Genomic DNA, 19,673 nt, shown 5'->3' on the forward strand with positions numbered 1-19,673 from the left:
TATGAAATCTAAGAGTTTTCAACACTTTCGGACAGTTTTCTGAGCTCTTTAAACATGAATTTTTAAGTTTTTAACCACATTCTTTCAAAGACGCCAACTCATTGAGCCTGAATTATGAATATAAACACTATCCTAGACATTTCACCCCTCTATGAAGACAAATTCCCAATGTTTCAACACTGCCCTACAGATATTAAGGATCTATTTTCATGTATTCCAAGTGTTTCAAACACATTCTGAAACATTTCCCCGGTACATTATTGTGAATTCTAAGAGTTTTAAACACTTTCGGACATTTTTCTGAGCTCTGTAAACATGAATTCTTAAGTTTTTAAACCACTTTGTTCCGAAAATGCCAACTCATTCAGCTTGAGTTATGAACATAAACACTATCAGTCATTTCACAGCTCTTTGAAGGGAAATTCTCAGTGTTTCAACACTGCCCTACAGATATTAAAGCTCTATTTACATGTATTCCAAGCGTTGCAAACACATTCCTAACCATTTCCCTTGGCTATCATTGTGAATTACAAGTGTTTTATACACTTTTGTCCCGTTCTTCAAGCTCCTTAAATGTGAACTCCAAGTGTTTAAACCTCGTTTTTACATATATACCAGCTCTTTAAACATTATTAGTATTTTAAACACTACCCTACTCCTTTCACATCTCTTTGATAGCACATTCTCAGTGTTTCAACACTACCCTACAGATATTAAGGTTCTAGGAACATGTATTCCAAGTGTTTCAAACACATTCCTAAACATTTCCCAAGTCCATCATTGTGAATTCTTTTCGGAAGGTGCTTGCTCTGCCCCAGGTTCCAGGACAGAACCTGAGGTCAGGGGTGTGCATGGCCTTGACCTTTCATCCCTCCCACCCATCACCACACACAGCAACCACAGCTGTTTTCCAAACAATTTTTTTTCTCCAAGTCTCGCCTAATCTTATGAGACAACAACTCCACTGCCCTTCTGTCATGTGGGGTGGAGGGGAAGGGTCAAGCTGCAATCAGACACAGACTCGCCTGGCCCGTTGATCCTGGCCTTCCCACCTCTAGCTGGGGAGAAACACATCCCTGTTGCTGATTGGCCACCAAGTCTCTGGTGGCTACAGCTGCCTGCGCTGCCGGACACTCCTGCAGATAAGCCTCATGTGGGCACACCTCTGGGCCAACAGCATGGCCGGACCCACCTCAGGCAAGATCCCCAGTCACAAGGACCTTAAAGCCCTGTGTATGGTGTTAGGAAGTGGGGCCTCAGGCCATGAAGGTGGAGTCCGCATGAAGGGTCATCGCTGTCAGAGACCCAGCCCCTTCCTTCCTCCCTCCAAGGGTGAGCCTGGACCCCAGGCACTGGAGAGAGGCCCTCCCCTACCAGCTCAGCACCCTGATCTCAGACCTTTAGCCTCCAGAATGTGAAAAATAACTTGTTTAGAAGCCACCCAAACTACCAAAATGGTGTTTTGCTATAGCAGCCCAGATGGACTAAAATGTACAGGGAAAACTGGAATTTGAAATGAAAAAAAATTTTTTTGCAATAGCACCTCAAAAATTGAAGTACTGACCCTAACCCTCTGACCCTGGATGCTACCCCTGACCCTGACCATAAACCCCAAACCTAAACCCTGGCCCTGGCCCTGGCCCTAGGCCCTGACCCAAACCAACCCTAAACCCTAAACCCTCCACCCTTTGCTGCTGGTAAAATGTATAGCTACCAGTAGTACCCAATTTTCTTTCCGTATTTCAGGTCATGGAAAAATTGTGCCAAAAATCTAACCACAGGCACTCTTCATGTCCCAGAATTAAGTAACAAAGTGTGAAAGAAAACACACTGTAAGAAAGAAAAAATATATATTTTTTAAGATTTTGGGGGTTGGGGGGGAATGTAGGCAAGAATATCTATCCCAGACAAGAAACAGAAGCAATGCTAAGAAGGCTAAAACGTCTTAACTGCCTTTATTGATATCTTGTATTTATTCAGGTATATCAGCTTTTAAACCAGTTTCCAATTTCTTACATTAATCCCCTGAAAGCTCCAGACTGGCTAAAGCACTTTCATACACACAGTTGATTTTTACATTACACGCTTAATGTTATAAACTTGATCTCTGTTTAGTACATCTCTATGGCTCGCCTACTTCTAAGACAAAAGTCACATATAAAAATACAGACGACTCTACACAGAAGCCCACCTTGTCTAGAGAGTGGTTTCCGCACGGGCTTGCAGGCAGCACAGACCACGTAGTCGCCGGCTACTCACACTACACCAGCAACGGGGCCCACAGGAGGCCCACTCACAACTCTCCGTCATGTTTACAAGATAAACACCAAGCTAGTTCATATATATTACAGCATCTTATTTTTTTAACCAAATTCTGGTTTAAAAATCACAACTGAGAACATGTAAAATAAAACTGTTAGGCAAGGTTTAACACATACATAAAAAAAACATGTGTTATGCATGGCCTTTTTTTTTTTAATCCTCACCTGATGACATTTTTTCCATTGATTTTAGAGAGTAAAAGGGAGAGAGGAGGGGCAGAGGAAGAAACATTAACACAAGAGACGCTGATTGGCTGCCTCCCACATGTACCACAACTCGGCTGGGGAACCCACAACCGAGGCACACGCCTCTGTATTGCCTTTTATAAGGCAAACGTGGTTTAAAAGAAATGAAATCCATATACAATCATAGGGGTACGCAAAATAGAACAGATTTCACAGATATCACATTTAGTATCATGTCCAAAAATGTCCATGACTTGGAGGCCTCTGTGGATCGAGACCCTGTCGCACTGCAGTGTCAGCAGGAGCGCGCCGCCCTGCTCTCAGAGTGGCCGAGTCCCAGGCAGGACACTAAGCCCTGAAGTGCTTCTTCCCAACAGCTTCAATGCACAAGCCCAGGACACAGCAGTTTCCCAGCCAGGCATGCTCACAGCACCCTGTGACAGAAAGGATTCAGCTACTAAAAACAGCAAAAAAGGTGGAAAAAAAAATAACCAGGACTCAGTTAACTGGTTAAAACCAGAGACACTAAACCTCAGCAATACCCAAGATGTAAAGCAATAAAATTAACCCTCAATTCTGGGTGACTGACCAACATCAGCACTCTGTTTACTGGGCTTACTGTTAACATTTAATACTATCCTTTTGTTTGGGTAAAAAAAAAAAAAAAAAAATTTGGAAAGAACGAGTGTTTTGGAATAAGCACTGTAACTTCAAAACATTCTGCCACCAGACCCACAGGACCCTTCCTTCCGGATCCAGAACCTGATTAGACAAAAGCTCCCGCCACACAAGGCCCCGAGGTCGGTTCCCCGAGAGTGAAACTGCTCTAGTGTAATGGAGCTAGCAAAATACATATATTTGTTCTTAAGAAAAATTACAAAACTAACAAATCTTTTTTCTCCAGAATTACAAAAGATAAAATCTGAGTCAGTACTCTAATATGATTACAGAGAAATACCAACGGAAGCTCAGAAAAGCGAAAAGCGCTGGCAGGCGGCCAGTCTGCCAGTCTCTGCCCCTCCCACAGGCCAAGGGCCTCCACCGGCTCTGAGGGCCACGCCCTCGGTCCCCAGAGGCCAACCCTAGCAAGAATCACCAAGATCCCCTTCGTCCGGGTAAAAGTTACGTTGTTTATTACCTATATACGACATGCGCTTCATTCTTCAGGATATTCTCTCAGGGATTACTAGACATTGGATCTTTTATTTTTTGATTGATTGACTGATTAATTGTAGAGAGGGGAAGGGAAAGAGAAACACTGATTTATTGTTGCTCCACTTTTTAAAGCATCCAGTGGCTGATTCTTGTATGTGCCCTGACAAGGGATCGAACCCAAAACCTTGGTGTATCTAGACGATGCTCCAACCAACTGAACTACCTGGCCAGGGTGACATTATTCTAAAGGTAAGGAAAGGTGTCAGGAAAAAATTCCTTGGAATTCTTTTGGAACTCCTAAAAGATATCTGGCAGTTTGATACTTTTATTCCTCCTCCCCCAACACAATTTTTAAAAACCCACAAACTGACAACTCCCATAAGAGTTACTTCAATTACTTACAATAAGGGAGGGCTTGTCAAGAATGGAGAGCTAGGTTTAGTGAAAGTCAGGGCCACGAATTAAGAGGTTGATAACGTCAAGTTCAAATTTGGACAAACGTGTATCACACTCAGAAGTCCCCCACACTTACAAAGGTGTGCTTTCACGCTCCACACACAGCACGGCACGGGCCCCTTTGGTCTCACTGCTTGTGCAGACATGCCTCCCTGCACCTCCCACGAGCTGGGGGGAGCCCTTTCTCCAGGAGACTCTGTCCCTTTCAAGAAAACATTCTCCCATGCACTTACATTTGTCAGATTATATTTAAAGAAATCTACCATTTAATGAAAATTCTACAAGATAATCAAGATCAAACTGGAAGAACCGTGCAGACAGGGCACACTCCGCTGGCCACAGCCTCAGCGCCACCCACGTGCGCTCACTTGTCCCTGTAGTAGAGCAGGTAGTACTTCAGGGGGTCAGGCAGGGGCAGGCTCAGGACCTTCTCCCGCAGGAAGTTCACGGGGGGCTCTGGCTTCATCTCAGCCAGGTTCTGCTCCTCTTCTTCCCGCTGCTCCTCTCCTAAACCTTCACAGCTGTTGTCCTCAGACGGGTTGGAAATCCGACTGGCAAAGACCTCTTTGTCTAAGAAGACAATGGTTTCCATTCGACGGCGACGCACTCTCCTTCGCTTGAACCTGGGAGTGGCCTTCAGTCCGTCCCCATTTCTGCTCACTGCTTCCTGGTGAATGACCTTCTTAATGGCACCCCGGATGGCAATGCGAGCCAAGTCCTGGAGGCTCCGGACCGCCAGGGGGGCTGCAGCGCAAAGGACATGAGTCAGTATCTGTGATGACAACACAGGCCTAACCACCTGGAAACTGCATGTGGACAAAGCAAAGAACATGAGCTCTTTTCAGGAAATACTTTAAACACCTAACTTGCACATAGACGGAGGAGGGCACCACCTGCTGGTGGAGACCGGCAGGAGAAAGCCCGGCTGCTCTGTGTCTTCCCCAGCCCAGCCCGGACGGCCCTCTGGCCCTCTGGTCCCTGTGTGTCTGCCCATGGGCTCTCTCATCCAGTGCCATCCAGCACTTGCCCACCTACTTTAATGTTTTCACTGTGATTTATAAACTGAATACTTTTCTGTTGTTGTTGTTAAAGTAGAGAAAAGTAGAACCACACATTTTTAAGAACAAAAACTCTATAGCACAAGAAAAGGAAAACTTGGTCACTGAGGCTCTGTTCAATTCAGGCTCTGCGCACGAGGGGTCAAGTGCTTCAATACAGTAAATTCAAAACCAGCATCACTTTCCCCTCCAGTACCTGAGTTCTCCAAAAAATCGCCACCCACCTTCGGGGAACCTCGCAGAACCTCAGCAAATGCCCACAGAACCCAGGGATCCTGAAAGTTCCTGTTACCCCATTGTCAGCACCAACTCTCCTCTCTGCTCAACTGTCCTCTTCCTCCAGGAAGGGCGCTGGGGCTCACCCTGCCGCTAGCTGCTGCTCCTAAGGCAGTTGAAAGGAGTCCTTCACAGGCCACCAGACTTCCCACAGACAGCGCTGGCACGTGGGTCACATGGGGAGGTAACCTGCTCGCGTGATGGTGTCAGCCCGAACCTCTCCCTGGCTCCTCCTCCACCCAGCCCGAATGCTGCTCCCCAAGGTTCTGACTTGACCCTTTCTCCTCTCTCCTGATCTGACATCTAGTCTGTGGCTTCAATTAAAAGAAACCGGCCAGCAGCTCCCAGGGCTATAACCCAGTCCTGATCACAAACCCGAACCTACAACTGTCTCTGGCATTCTTCCTCAGAGAGGCCCGTTGGCCTGCCCCAGCCCTTCCCTCTCAGGCCAGTGTTCACCATCCATCTTCATCTCTAGCCTGGGAAATCCCAATCGCCTCCTAAGTGGTTCCTGCCTGTGCTGCCCATTCACTCTGACGGCTGACCCTGTCGGCACCTACAGGACCGCACTAGGCCCTGTTTCCATCAGTGTGACTATTGGTCTACAAAGATCAAGTTATAAACAAATGGACTGCTGTTCCCTTCATGAGCCCTAAACAGCATTACATGATTATTTATCATCCAATATTCACTTTGAAACACGGACTCAAAACCCACATATCAGGGTGCCCTCTACCCATCAGCCAGGCCCAACCAAGCCTCCTCGACCCCCGACTGTCCCCTCACCTCCAACACACTGCCGTGGGCAGCATCGGCTCAGTTACCCTCTGGGATTTTCACGGAACATGGACACGACTGCGCCCCCTGCCTGGCAGAGGGTGGTCCTGAGTGAGACGCACCACCTCTTACCTGAACACGCAGGAGCTCTGCACAGCCCATGTGATAAACTGCAGGCTAACCTGCATCCCATCAGGGTCCCCTCTTGCCTCCTCTAAGCTCCTGGGGACATGCACATCACAGTCACGGCCTTGGATCCCTTCCTCCCTCTCTTCTCTCTGTAGGTAACTCCTCTCAGCCTCAAGGACCAAGCACAAATACCCTCTCTCTCTACACACCTAGCCCTCTCAGACCCTCTGCACATTCTATGGCTGCTCCTTACCCCACCCAGTTCCTCACACTTCACTGACCATGTTGATGTCATGTGACCTGCACTTAGCAGAGACCAGGAAGAACATCACATTGGTAAGTGATTCCTCTCATACATTAAAGGATGATTCTGGAAGGAACTCACCAACAAGTATTAGTTATCTTTGGGTGTTGAAATTAAGGGTGATTTTTTTTCTTCCTATATATTATTTCATTTTCCAAATTTTCTAAATGATCAGAAAGCAGAGTGCATGCTGAATAGTTTTATTTTAAATAAAGACACTTGCAATCCTCCTTGCTGTGTAAATCTCTGTTGAAATTATAAAACATTTGGCTGAGTGCTTAGCTCTTTGCTGGGTCTGCACCCTAACAGAGTGAGAGGCACAGGCCTGGCCAAGTAAGGCTCCACTGCAAACCTGGCCCTGCCCACCCGAGCCGGGTGGCGGACACGTGGCCCTGCAGCCACCCGGGAGCAGAGGGACCAGTGTCTGCAGGAGCCCCACAGCCAGAGGTGCCGGGACACACTCTCCACAGAGCGGGTTTAATTCCCCTTCTATGTGGCTCTTCTGCTTCCCAGGGCATCACCATCAGCAGTTCTCTGTAGACATAAAACAAGGCTAAAATCACGTACAATAAGCTGGAAATGGAGTATAATTATTTAAATGCTTAAAAATCACTTGGAAAAGTTTAAGGTTATAGTGAGTGGGAAATGCTCTTTAATATTAAAGGTTCCTTCTAATGAAATTCAAAACATCCAAATGATGGGCTACGGTCTTTGTACTCACGTAACTGGACGAGTCTTGATTTCCCCGACTCTGAGCGGCGCGGCTGGACCAGAGGAGCAAAGGAAACAGCCAGGATCTTTTTGGTTTCCCATGCAGAAGGTCCTGTGCGCGTTATCTTAGTCAACTATCCCAGAGACAAAACAAGATTTAACTCCTGGTAGGTTAGAATAAATATAATCATTCCTACACACCATCTAAAACCACACAGATACACGAATCATGAAACACCCGAGGGCGATGTGACATGAACGGCGGATACATTTAGTCTGAACACAGCCAAGCGTCTCACCCTAACTCCTGTTGACAGGAAATGTCTATGACAGAGGAAGAAGTTAAAGGACAAGAGGACACAGTCCAGTAAGGAGTGTGGGGTTCTGATGAGACCACTTTCAATGCTGGGGGACGTGGGGGCTCTGAAGTGACAGTCATCAGACACACACAGTCTACACCGCACTCTGGCCGGCAGATCTCCTACAGCAAGTGGGGACTCACGCCCAACAGCTGCAATCACAGAGCACAGCTCCTTGCTGGGAGTCTAGTCTTCCTGTCCCCTTGGGAGATGCGCACTGAAGTGTCCAAGGAGCTTCCCAGTGATGCTGCCCAGGACCCCGGAGTCAGTGGCTAACTGCGTGCAGGTCTCACCACATTTTCCTGTGAATCACAATTCCAGGGGCAGCAGAACCGATTAGACAACACACCATCCTGTGTTCTGTGGGCCTGTTCTGCCACCATACACACCTAGGTCACAGGACTATTTCTGATCAGCTCTGTCCTGCTAAGATTATATACTCTCTAATCTAAAAATATCTAAACCAGCAAACCATCTAAAAACTAAGATTCTATGCCACAAATCTCAGAAATAAAAGAATTCAGTAGCCATGTACTCGATGAACATCAACAAGTTACTTGCATTCTTGTATACTAGCAAAGACATTCCTTTTTTTAAAAAAAATGTTTATGAAGTTGATTGGGGTGACATTGGTCAACATGAACATATAGGTTTCAGGTGTGGGTTTCTATGATACAAGATCTGTATTGCACTTGTGTGCCCACCACCCAAAGGAAGACATTCTTAAAAGGAGAATTTCTAGTTATAATGAACATCAAATATTTAAATGTAATAAAAAAAATGTGTGAGCCCTTAAAACTATAAATGCCTATTTCATGCTCTGTATGAGCAGAATATTAAAAATATGTCTCTAACCCTCAAATTAATCCAGCTGTAGCACAATTCTAATCAAAGGTCCTATATATTTCTACAAAACCATGAAGAGTCCTACAGTCATCTGTAAGGAAGGACCCACTCCGAATTCTGAGAATAAAGAGCAGAGACGAGGCCTGGTCCTGTCACCTGTGAAAACAGCAGGATCAACCCGGCAGGACGGCCTACTTGGCACGTCTCCAGTGGAATAAAATGGCAAAAAGCACACACCCCAAAAATCTTGAACTAGTTATAAACATCAGATTGTTGGTGATCATGGTGATGCCACATGTTGTGGATAAACATCACACTGGGCAGATGGGGACAGGCGTTCTGCCTGAGAGACAGGTAACACTGACACCACTGGCAGAGGGCCAACACCCACCACCATCTCCTGGAGGAAAGGACAGGAAGAAGAACACAGGAAAGAGCCCCACAGAGACATGCAACCCCACAGTCCAGGCTGCAGGGGGCTGTGTCAGACAAATGGTCTAAATGCTTCAAAACTAAATGGCAAAGAAAAAGAAAGAATCTAAGGATGAATGCACTTAGGAGATACTCCGACCAGATTCAACACATAAATCTTACATGGACCTGCATTCACATAAACAACTCAAACTAACCTTGAGACAATCAGGAAAAATGGAATGCTAGCTGACATTTGAAGATATTAAGAAATTACTATTGCCCAGCAGGTGTGCTCAGTGACTGAGCGTTGATCTATGAACCCAGAGGTCACAGTTCAATTCCCTGTCAGGCCACATGCCCAGGTTGTGGGCTTGACTCTCCCTGGGAGAGGAGAGGGTGTGCGGGAAGTAGCCCATCAATGATTCTTTCTATTAATGATGTTTCTATCCCTCTCACCCTCTCCCTGCCTCTCTCTGAAATCAATAAAAACATATTTTTAAAAAAGAAATTACTATTTTTTAGGTTGATGATGGTTTTAGGACTATGTTCTAAAAACAGAACCCTTATCTTACCCAAATATATACTGAAATATTTATGAGTAATTGTTTTTTAATTTGGGTAACTCATTGAGTCTTTATGTAACAGTAAAATAACAGTGAGTCACAACACACAACCTCATGTCCAATCACAGTAACTGGATCATAAACTAGGCCCACACACCAGTGGCTGCCAGGCAAGGACTAAAAATGATGGTGTGAGCACTGACTGATTTGAAAACATATTCACGAACTCTTTTAAGTAACCCAGTGTGACTTCTCAAACATGTGCTGTCGCCTTTGTAAAAAGGACATCAAACTAGAAACAGGTAAAAGGACCACACTCAGCCAACAGGAATGAAATTGTGAGCAGTTGTCCCTGGTGTTCCTTCATTTCCTAAAATGAATGATTACTTATCAAACAAAATGAGTTAAATGCAAACATTTAACAATTACAGAAAAATTTTTTTAAAATGCACAATCTCATAATTTTTATCATTCTGTTTTTCCTAGTTCTTTGTGACAATGAATCATCCTTCCCAATGACCAATGCATGTCTATTTTTCCCACTGAAACACAGTACTGAAAACATACTAAAACATGCATGACCAAACAGCAGACTTGGGCAAGATGCCCACCAAGCAAGGGATTCCTGTGAACTATCACCATCACAGTGTCTCACAATGAGACTACCAGCTGGAATAGACTACTCTTTTATATAAGTAATTATAGTAACAGAACAAGCACCACAGCACAGCTGGGGGTGGGAGTGCACAGGGAGGCTCAGAGATGCTTATTCAACCCAAGACCTGTCCTTGCCTGCTATCTCATTTGTGACCATGGAGTTGTTACAAGGAAGAATATGTGTCAACTACCTGCAACAGACCTTGCCAAACAGTTACGTGTGCAAAGATGTCAGTTAGGAAGGGGTCTGACCTTCTCTTCCAGCGGCATGACCAGGATGCCCCCCACCTTGAGAAGACTCTTCATGTAGTCCTCGTGCTCCTTCTGCACGCCTGCCCCGCAGTACACCCGGTCATACTGAGCGCAGTCGGGAGAAAGCTCCAGGCAATTGCCAGGAACAAAGGAAGGTTCACAGAAGTCAAACCTGAAAGGAAGAAGTGTGTTCATTCCACACCTCCGTAACTTGTAACAGGGCTATAATAAATCTATGCCAACCACAGGTTAGACTTTCATTTCAGAACCTACACCATGTGACGCAGCTTACTGAGCTGGCATGGAAGCCAGACTTCAAAAAGAATTGTGCCATTAATAACTAAACCCTAGAAATTCCAAATAAAGTATCATGAAAGTGAACATTATAAGCATGATCCAAGCTTAAATCATCCAACCTCCAATCATCACTATCTTTTCCCTGCATTTATAATTATTTTATTCAAAGTCACTACACAACAGAAATGAGGGTAAGTAAAATACATTTGGTTTTTCTAAAAATTTTAATACCTAAAATAAGAATATTCATGCCTTGTTTAAAAATGGCAAGAACTAGTTACAAATACTATTCACTGTTTTAGAAACCATCAGTGATAAAACACCTCTATAAGAAACATGAAAACTGAGCAAAGTGAACATTCCATTTCTCTCTCTTATTGGTGAAAAACTACCTTTACCTAGGTAGCAGAGTGAACAAATCTAAAGCCCTTAAAACCCCAATATATATGTTTTAAAACTTTTTTATTTATTTTCAGAGATAAACATCGATTTGTTGTTCCACTTATTTATGCATTCATTGCTTGACTCTTGTCTGTGCCTTCACCAGAGATCGAGCCTGCCACCTGTAACCCTGGCATATCGGGAAGATGCTCTAACCAACTACCAACTGAGCTACCCGGCCAGGGTGCGTGAGAGAGAGAGAGAGAGAGAGAGAGATATTAAGTTTTTTTTGCTTTTTGTTTTTTTAGAGAGAGAGGAAGAGAGAGAAACATCAATGTGAGAGTGGAACATCCATTGGCTGCTTCCTGCACGCCCTCCACCAGGGATGGAGCCCACAACCCCAGCACCTGTGCCCTGACTAGGAATCGAACCAGCAACCCTGTAGTGCGCAGGACGGCCCAATCAACTGAGCCACTCCAGCCAGAGCCCCAATATACTTTTAAACAATTAGACCACACATCCTGGTCCCCTGCCACACCACAGCCATGCCTGCTGGTCCAAGAACACTGGGATGGATTTCCCCCCCGTCTCATCAAGTTTACCTTACAACCCAGACCCTGACCGAGGGACAGGACTTGACCTTACTTGTCAAAGCTGTCGCTGGTCCTGATGAAGAAGTCTAGTTTCTGCTTTGCGTACTCAATCACATCTGGATGAAGCTCCACACCATGGTTTACCCCAAAAGGACCTGCGAGGGTTCAGAGCCAGAAAACTTTCAGAACTGGAGCGACAACTCTTACTCTGCATTTCTCCTGACTTTGTGTGAGCAATTACAGAAATTCACAAGGTTTTCTAATCTTAACACATCACCTCGAGCTAATCTTTACATGCAAGGCAGGCTCTGCTCACATCACACTCACTCACTTGTGGTTACTGACTCCATAGCTTTCCAAAGCCTGAACCTCCCTGCTCTCCAACTTCCAAAGAATTATTTAAAAATGTAAAAAAGCCAAGGTCTGAAACCAATAGTTCAAGGTCTTGCCAATAACTGAAGAAACATGTTTGCACATTAATACAGGACTGTTTTCCACAGAAGGTCCCACCAGACACTCAGAGGTGGGCACTAATAATCCTCACAAAACAGGTTTTAATCATCATTGAAGAAACTGCCATTCCAAGTCACAGTGAAACATTCTATCAGAGGGAACCGTGACAGACATCACGCCGTTCCTGCTGTCAGTGCTCCCTGCGTGGGAACCTTCCTCCAGGTGACATCTGGGTGACAACGATCAACACAAACAGCTGAGGTGAGTCTGTGTGGGAATCTGTTTCCATGCAGGTCAGAAACAGGCAGCACCATCTGTGCTGATGGAGGGCACAGTGCTCCTCTCTGGAGGGTGTGGGCCCTGTGGGCGCCTCTGGGTGTGCTTGCAAGGAAGTGGAGGCACATGTGCCAATTCTCCAGGCTCCACACTGCACGCTCTCCTTTCCTCCTCCGGACACCCCATGTGGATTCTCTCACAACTGACATCTTTCTTCTCCAGAGTCACTGTCAACCTCCGGACGGGACAGAGTGGCCTCCTCCATCCTGTAAGGCTGCCCAGGACCTGCTCCCTGCTCTGCGTTGATACATTTTATTTTTCCAGAAAAGCTTCTGCCCATGATAGTTGTTAAGATGCCTTTCCCCTCCCCCGCCCTCATTTTACACAAGATAGGAATTAAATGAATCCTCAGTTATCGGATATGTTACTAAATGGCTTCAAGTAAGTTAGCTTGTGAAATCCCTCTCATCCTGGAATTTATCTAAAAATAACATTACAGGCATTAATTCTTCCAGTGTTCAAATCACAAAACAAACAAAAACTGTTTGAGAGAACTTTGAATCCCAGGGGACTTTGAAGTTAATTACTCTGTTTAGAGCAAGTGGCAGGGCATGCTGGGCGAGTTCGAGTCAGGAAACCAGGGAAGATCCAGACTGACACCACTGTCCAGGGCAGGGGTGGGCAAACTTTATGACTCGAGGGCCACAATGAGTTCTTAAACTGGACCGGAGGGCCGGAACAAAAGCATGGATGGAGTGTTTGTGTGAACTAATATAAATTCAAAGTAAACATCATTACATAAAAGGGTACGGTCTTTTTTTTTTTTTTTTTTTTTAGTTTTATTCATTTCAAACCAGCCGGATCCGGCCCTCGGGCCGTAGTTTGCCCACGGCTGGTCCAGGGGCTCCGCTGCTGGGGAGGAAGGTGTGCTGACCCCTGCTGGAGGCACACGTGGCAGGGGACAGGGACCGGGAGCCAGCCCACCAGCCCACCCAGTGACTATTGGTAAATGATACCAGATAACACTGGGAAGGCCACGGGCAATTAGACAGACCCCTTCAAAGGACACTGCCAGCAGCTCTTTGGTCCTGCAAACTCCCCCAATTACCTAAAATGAGCCCCACCATGGAGCTGAGATAGCCGGTGCCACTGCCCAGGTTCAGGAACGAGAGCCCCGGCTGCAGGTCCAGGGCTTCCATCACCTCTGAGTAGATGCATGGAGCCGACAGGTGGATGTTTCCATGCTTCCATGCCAAGTCTTTATAAGCATTTTCTTTAAACTCTTCAAGATAATAATCTGCGCGGTCAATCGCTCTGAAAGCCTGCTCCACCAGTTCGGTCCGGATGTACTGTGCTTCCTTCAAATTGTCTATCAGCTCATCATTGTCCTCACCAGCACTCACCGCACCTCCCATCTTTGAGATCACACTCGGGCAACACTGCAATGAAAAATTTTTAAAGAGCCATTTACATTAAAGGTAAGAGCAGAACAATGAAAGTACTAAACACATACCAATTTCAAATTCTGAATTCTGAAATACAGATGGAATATATTTTGTCTACCCCTGCCTGCCCCATAGCAAGGATGCCAGCTTCAGAAGGAAATAAACTCAGTGGTACCAATCCAGAAGGAAGTCTATAACTTATAGTATCAACTGAATTAAATCTTTTTAATTTGAACTTGAGATACCTATGACATGTTTAACTTTAAACCTTAATTAAACTGTGAATCCCATACTGTACTTTCATCAACAATCCACAAAGTCAAAATTTTAGGATTAATTCTATCTTGAATACAGATCTGCCTTAAAGGGATATACCCACCCATGGCAAAATCACTGAATGTAATACCACAGGAGGGCAGACAGTCTAAAAACTCATTCTAATAGCAACTGTTCTTTGAATATTTCAAGTGCTGCAGATCTTTTTTTGTAAACCTTTAATGCAAAAAAAAAAAAAAAAGGCACTTAAATTCAGGTAAACAACAAGTACTAAAACTTATTGGTCATTTGAAATCCTACTGTGCATGGTGTCCTACATGCTATCAGGCAACTCTGCACCCCTCACACACACACAAATGCCCCGTCCATACACAGTTCAGTTGAAAACATCCACAAAATTCTCTTCCCCAACAGAACACATTGTAACAAACACAAAATCTAGTTTCCAGGTAGGAGGAGCTGCCACTCCAACCCCTGCTCTGAAGTCTAGCTCTGCCGTCCTTCAGCTCTTTCACAGTATAAGCTACATCTTCCCACCCGCCTTCAAGAAAACCAAGAAAGCATGGCCGGCTGCTCAGTGGTTAGAGCACTGGCCTGAGGACTGAAGGGTTCGGGTTCAATTCTGGTCAAGAGAGCACGTACCTTCCGTTGCAGGCTTGATCGCTCGCCCTGGCTGGGATGTGTGGGAGGCAACCAATGGATGTGTCTCTCTCACACTGAGGTTTCTCTCTCCCTCCCTCTCTTCTACCCTCTCTAAAAATCAAGGGGAAAACATCCTTGGGTGAGGACTAACAACAACAAGAATACCAAGTAACACCCTCTGGCTCAACTAATAGCCGAATGTGCCTTCATCGAATCACTAGGGAAAAGGCTCTGGAAGGTCTTACTCTTCAAAAAGCTAAAAAAGATATCTTTTCAAATTTTATACTTCGTCCATGTAACTTTTTCCGAATCAGGCCAACTCCTATAACAACATATTATAATTTCGTTATTACAAAATGTATACTTGCTTTGCCCTCACAATCCTCTGGCTTTCTAACAGAAAGAGAATTCTAAGGAGAGACTGGGCGGAGAGATTCCACACCCACTTCCACTCACACAAAGGAAGCGGTGATGGGAGAGGGTCACCCAGGAAAAAAAATACACCAGCACATGGACGAATCGCCATCTTCTGACAAGAACACAAACGTGTGAGAGCCTGGGCTCGATACACACGCTTCCATGTCACCACCGGGACGGCTACTCTCCTTCATTGGGGTTCAGAGCTGAAGAGGAGGCTGTACACAGCGCTGGGGCCAGCGTTTCCCTCCACCCTGCTCTGCTTCAGAGCCCTGGTGAAGTGTGGGTCCATGGCCAGTTTGTGGGATACTGTGCTAATGAGGTCGAATTTAATCTTAGATAAGCCACTTAGTTTTGAGGTTCAAGTCTACACCCCTAGTCTAGGACAATCATCTTAAAATGTGGGTCACTGGTTAAGTGGAGCTCTGTGTGGCTGCTTCAGGGTTTAGGTAAAAGCCTAGAACCACACACACCCCACCATGGGTCTGAGCCTACCCATGATGTCGACACCATCATTCCATCCACAAGGCAAACACAGACTATATATCGGTAGGTTTTATTTTGTACTAAGTACTATCACTTATCTCCAACTTTGCCTCACTGAGAATTTATTCCATATGCTAAAGCTACTTTTTTTATTTGGTTGGTTGGTTAATCCTCACCCAAGGAAATTTTCCCCATTACTTTTTTTGGGGGGAGAAGGGGGATGAAAAAGAGAAACATCAATGTCGCGTGCACCCCGACCAGGGCCAGGGACCAGACACTGAAGCCGAGACCCCCTCGGTGCTCTGGCCGACACTCTAACCATTGAACACACCAGCCAGGGTGCAAAAGTTAGTTTTTTAGTAAATACAGCTTCAACCTGCTGTATTTACTCAGGCACCACCTGCCAGTCACGACCTCATTTTGGCTTCACAACTTGTAAGAGGCTTGGAATTCAAACCCAAGACTGTCTGGTCAAAAGCCTGTTTTTTACCCACAACAAATGCAGCTTTTAACAATTCTCAAAGGGGCAACATCCTTTAATACCTAACATGTGGGGAATCTTTGTCCAAAATGACAGACTAAGTAACTCTGGGGTAACCCTACCCCCTGCCACTGGTGAGATGCATGCGCCCATCTGCAGGGTCTGAATATTGATTAACTTTGCAGGAACCTAAGGCTCCCTTCCCAGTGGACACCATCACGGCTTACTGCTGACCCCGATGCCATCAGTCATCAAGCCTCCAAACCTGGATCTCCCGTCCGTTCATTCAAACCCGACTCGTCAGAGGGACGCTGTCCTTTCTCGGACGCCGCGCTGGATGGTCCTTCGCAGCCCCCGGCCTAACGCACCTCCCTCTCGGGCCGCTCCCCCAACCCGCGCGGCAGGGGCTCTCCTGATGGATGCGCGGGGCGCAGGCATGAAGCCGCGAACGTGGGGCCACCGTCCATCCTCGTGTTTGTCGACTCTACGTGGGGGCCATGTCCCACCGTGAACATCACTCAGGAAAAATGTGGGCAACGTCATCCCGGCGGACCAGGAGCGGGGAAGGGTCCGCCCGCACCTACTGCCCGAGGAACGGAAGCAGGGGCGACGGCTCCCTCTTCCCAGCGCTGCCAGCTGCCGAGCGCGCGCTCCTGGGCCCGAGGCGGGCGGACCCGGCACCGAATGCCGGCCGAGTCCCAGCCGCCGGACCCCGCCTCCCAGGGCCACACCGAGTGTGCGGCTCCCCAGGCTCGGCCACGAGTTCTCAGCGGCCCGTGGGGACCGGACTGCACTAATCCCCGAAGGACAGACTGACACCGGAACGCCCGCTTCCACCTGCCGCTCCCTCGGCGAGAAGGTCGGGGGCGACGGCGCCACCAGCGACGAGGGCCGCCCCGCCGCCTGGCCCCCCTGGGCCCCTCCGGCGGAGGCCTCCGGCTCTAACCCGCAGAGACGCCTGACCTGCCCGACCCCCAACTCGAACGCTTCCCCCGTAACTTAGGGGCAGCTGCGACCAAGGCTGTGACGACGGGCTGGGGGGGAGGGGGCGTGGGGGCGGGGAGACCCCGGGGCCGGCCGGGCGGACCAGGGAGGGAACAGGTGGACCGTCGGGAAGGGCCCAGGGCAGCGACGGCAGCGGCTCTACCTCCGGGCCCGGCCGGCCCGCGACCTACGGCTCCTCGGGCGCCGCTCGCCCGTCCGCGGCCCGTCTGCGGCCGCCGACCTCCGCCGCCGTAAACACCCGCCGGCCACGGCGCCTGCGCGGCCAACGGCCAGACTGCGCGTGCGCCCCGGCACGGCGCCGGAAAGGGCAGGGCGGGGGCCTGGCCCCGCCCCCCGTCGGCCCCGCCCTCGAGGTCCTGGACGCGAACTGACGCAGGCCCCAGGGAGCTGGCTGTCGGCCGGCCGTCCTGGCGCCCTGCGGGGAGCGGAGCACCAAGGGCCGCGAGGCCGGGCGAGGGGCGGGTAATCCTTCCGCGCCCCCCCGCGAGCCGGGGCCCCTCAGAGAGCACGACCGGCAGGGGCAGGTGAGGCACAGCCACTGGCGGCGGCGGCTACCTCGGGTGGCTCGGGAGGGACCTTCACGCCAGGATGTGCGGGGCCAGGGATCCAGCCTAGAGCGGGCCGCCCACCCCTCCTGAGCCCCGGCTGCCGGGCCGCCCACCCCGCCTCACCGGCGTCGGGCAGAACCTCCCCTCTCCCCGCCCCAGCAGAGAAGCCCCGCGGTTGGAACAGGCCGCCGAGCTCCAGCAAAGTCGCTGTTTTGTCCATAGGGACAGTTGAAGACATCCCCAGTGACACCTAGTCCCCGTCTGAACCGATGAGCGTTCATGTCACAACGTCTCGGTTCCTGGGTATTGACTGCAAACAAAAAGGATTGGGAGCTAGGGGTGCGACTCAGTCCCCGCAGCCCCGTGCAAGTCCGCCGGTGCGAGGGAGAGGGAGGAGGAGGCGGGCCGTGAGCAGAGGCTTGGGCGTAGGGGGGCTTTTCCATCCACCGGGGCCTGAGCGCCTCCTGCAGGATTCCCGTCTCCGGTGATGTGGGGGAGGGGAGTTTGGGCTAGAGGGCCTACTGGCCGAGTTTCTTTGGGTCCTACAAGGCAAAGAGAAGTTTTTTGAATAATTATGAAAAGGAGTAATATGCAGGTGTGAACTGAAAGCTGCCCTGAGGAGGCGAGCAGCTGGAGCGCAGGAGCGAGTGCCTCCCACACAGAGGGCGTGTCCACTTCGTGAAGCTGACGGCCTAAGCGGGGGCCTGGCCGAGGGGCCGCGCGGGCTGTCTGATAAGCCCTCACCCGCCAGCGTTGTTGAGATGCCTTTGCTGGACATGAGTGGAGATCATGCTGGGTTGTGTTGTCTTCAAAGTACAGCACTAGGGCTTCCTTTGCTTCAGGTAACCCCATTTTTTAGTTGTTTTTTAATTGTGAAAATATGTAGAAAACATAAATTTACCATTTTAACCATTAATAAGTGTATACAGTTCAGTGGCATTAGGTGCATTCACATTGTTGTGTAACCATCACCTCCAGAACTTTTTTTATCATCTGCAACTAAAACTCTGACCAAGATGCCTGAGACAACCAAGAAATGGACACAATATGTGAACCGGCAGGTTTTTTTGTTGTTGAGGTTGTTTTTTAATATATTTTATTGATTTTTTACAGAGAGGAAGGGAGAGGGATAAAGAGTTAGAAACATCAATGAAAGAGAAACATCGATCAGCTGCCTCCTGCACACCTACTGGGGATGTGCCCGCAACCAAGGTACATGCTCTTGACCGGAATCGAACCCGGGACCCTTGAGTCCGCAGGCTGACGCTCCATCCACTGAGCCAAACCGGTTAGGGCTGAACCGACAGTTTTTAGGGTGCTGGGTGTTATGCAATAGCTCAATGACTCCCAAGAGGTCAGAAGCCAGTGGGCCGAACCTAACAATCACCTCTTCCTACTGCTGTAACAGTTTCCAGGCCACAATGCAGAGAGGAGTCCAAGCAGGGCCTGGAGTTAAGGAAATAAAACTGAGGATGCAGGGAGACCAAGGCAGCTAGCAGTCCCAAATCAGGCTGGTCCTGAGGAAGTTTTCAGAGATCTGCAGGTTCCCATGAGTAGAGGTAACATTGGCCACAGTTGCACCAGGTAGGCATCAGTACCTGACCCACCAGCGGACTGGGAGCCTTGTGTCCAGTACAGAGAAGATCTTGCTTCAACCATGGGGAGTAACTAGCTTCTGACCCCAGCTAACAAATCAAACAAAGCTTTGGAGAGATCAAACTGTTCCTAGTAACTGTGTCCTAGAACAAAGCTAAACAATCCTATATAATAAAAGGTTAATATGCAAATCGACTGGACGGCAGAGCTATGGGCCGCTATGATGCACACTGACCACCAGGGGGCAGACGCTCATCGCAGGAGTTGCCCCCTGTGGTCAGTGTGCTCCCACAAGGGGAGCGCAACTCGGCTG

The 19,673-nt window shown here is 48.1% G+C and overlaps 1 protein-coding gene across 6 annotated transcripts; it reads right to left on the reverse strand.

Moving 5' to 3' along the window:
• Positions 1 to 1,927: 1,927 nt before the first annotated feature.
• PCMTD2 (protein-L-isoaspartate (D-aspartate) O-methyltransferase domain containing 2) lies at positions 1,928 to 17,465 on the reverse strand. Of its 6 annotated transcripts, none has more exons than XM_070419526.1 (7): positions 17,359 to 17,465; positions 14,289 to 14,401; positions 13,573 to 13,903; positions 11,788 to 11,890; positions 10,465 to 10,636; positions 7,384 to 7,507; positions 1,928 to 4,862 (listed from the first exon to the last, which is right to left on the reverse strand). In XM_070419526.1, exons 3-7 carry the CDS (start codon positions 13,877 to 13,879, stop codon positions 4,483 to 4,485), a joined length of 1,086 nt encoding a protein of 361 aa, XP_070275627.1. In that variant the 5' UTR covers positions 13,880 to 13,903; positions 14,289 to 14,401; positions 17,359 to 17,465; the 3' UTR covers positions 1,928 to 4,482. The 6 variants fall into 6 exon arrangements, 5 of the variants coding, with proteins under 5 accessions (XP_070275627.1, XP_070275626.1, XP_070275625.1 ...); XR_011472082.1 differs by lacking the exons at positions 1,928 to 4,862; positions 14,289 to 14,401; positions 17,359 to 17,465 and adding exons at positions 4,877 to 4,924; positions 6,239 to 7,196; positions 16,477 to 16,764; XM_070419525.1 differs by lacking the exon at positions 14,289 to 14,401.
• Positions 17,466 to 19,673: the final 2,208 nt, after the last annotated feature.

Source organism: Myotis yumanensis, unplaced genomic scaffold, assembly GCF_028538775.1.
Source record: "Myotis yumanensis isolate MYYU_CA2020_CCGP unplaced genomic scaffold, mMyoYum1.0.hap1 SCAF_7, whole genome shotgun sequence".
In the NCBI taxonomy this organism is placed as follows: Eukaryota; Metazoa; Chordata; class Mammalia; order Chiroptera; family Vespertilionidae; genus Myotis; species Myotis yumanensis.

Excerpts from the sequence above, each read along its gene's own strand:
- PCMTD2 (XM_070419524.1), bottom strand. The coding sequence starts at position 16,497 with ATGAACGGACGGGAGATCCAG. Across the intron at positions 13,904-16,476 it reads TGAACGGACGGGAGATCCAG|TGTTGCCCGAGTGTGATCTC; the intron begins GTTTGGAGGCTT and ends TTTTCATTGCAG. Across the intron at positions 10,637-11,787 it reads ACCAGCGACAGCTTTGACAA|GTTTGACTTCTGTGAACCTT; the intron begins GTAAGGTCAAGT and ends TCTTCCTTTCAG.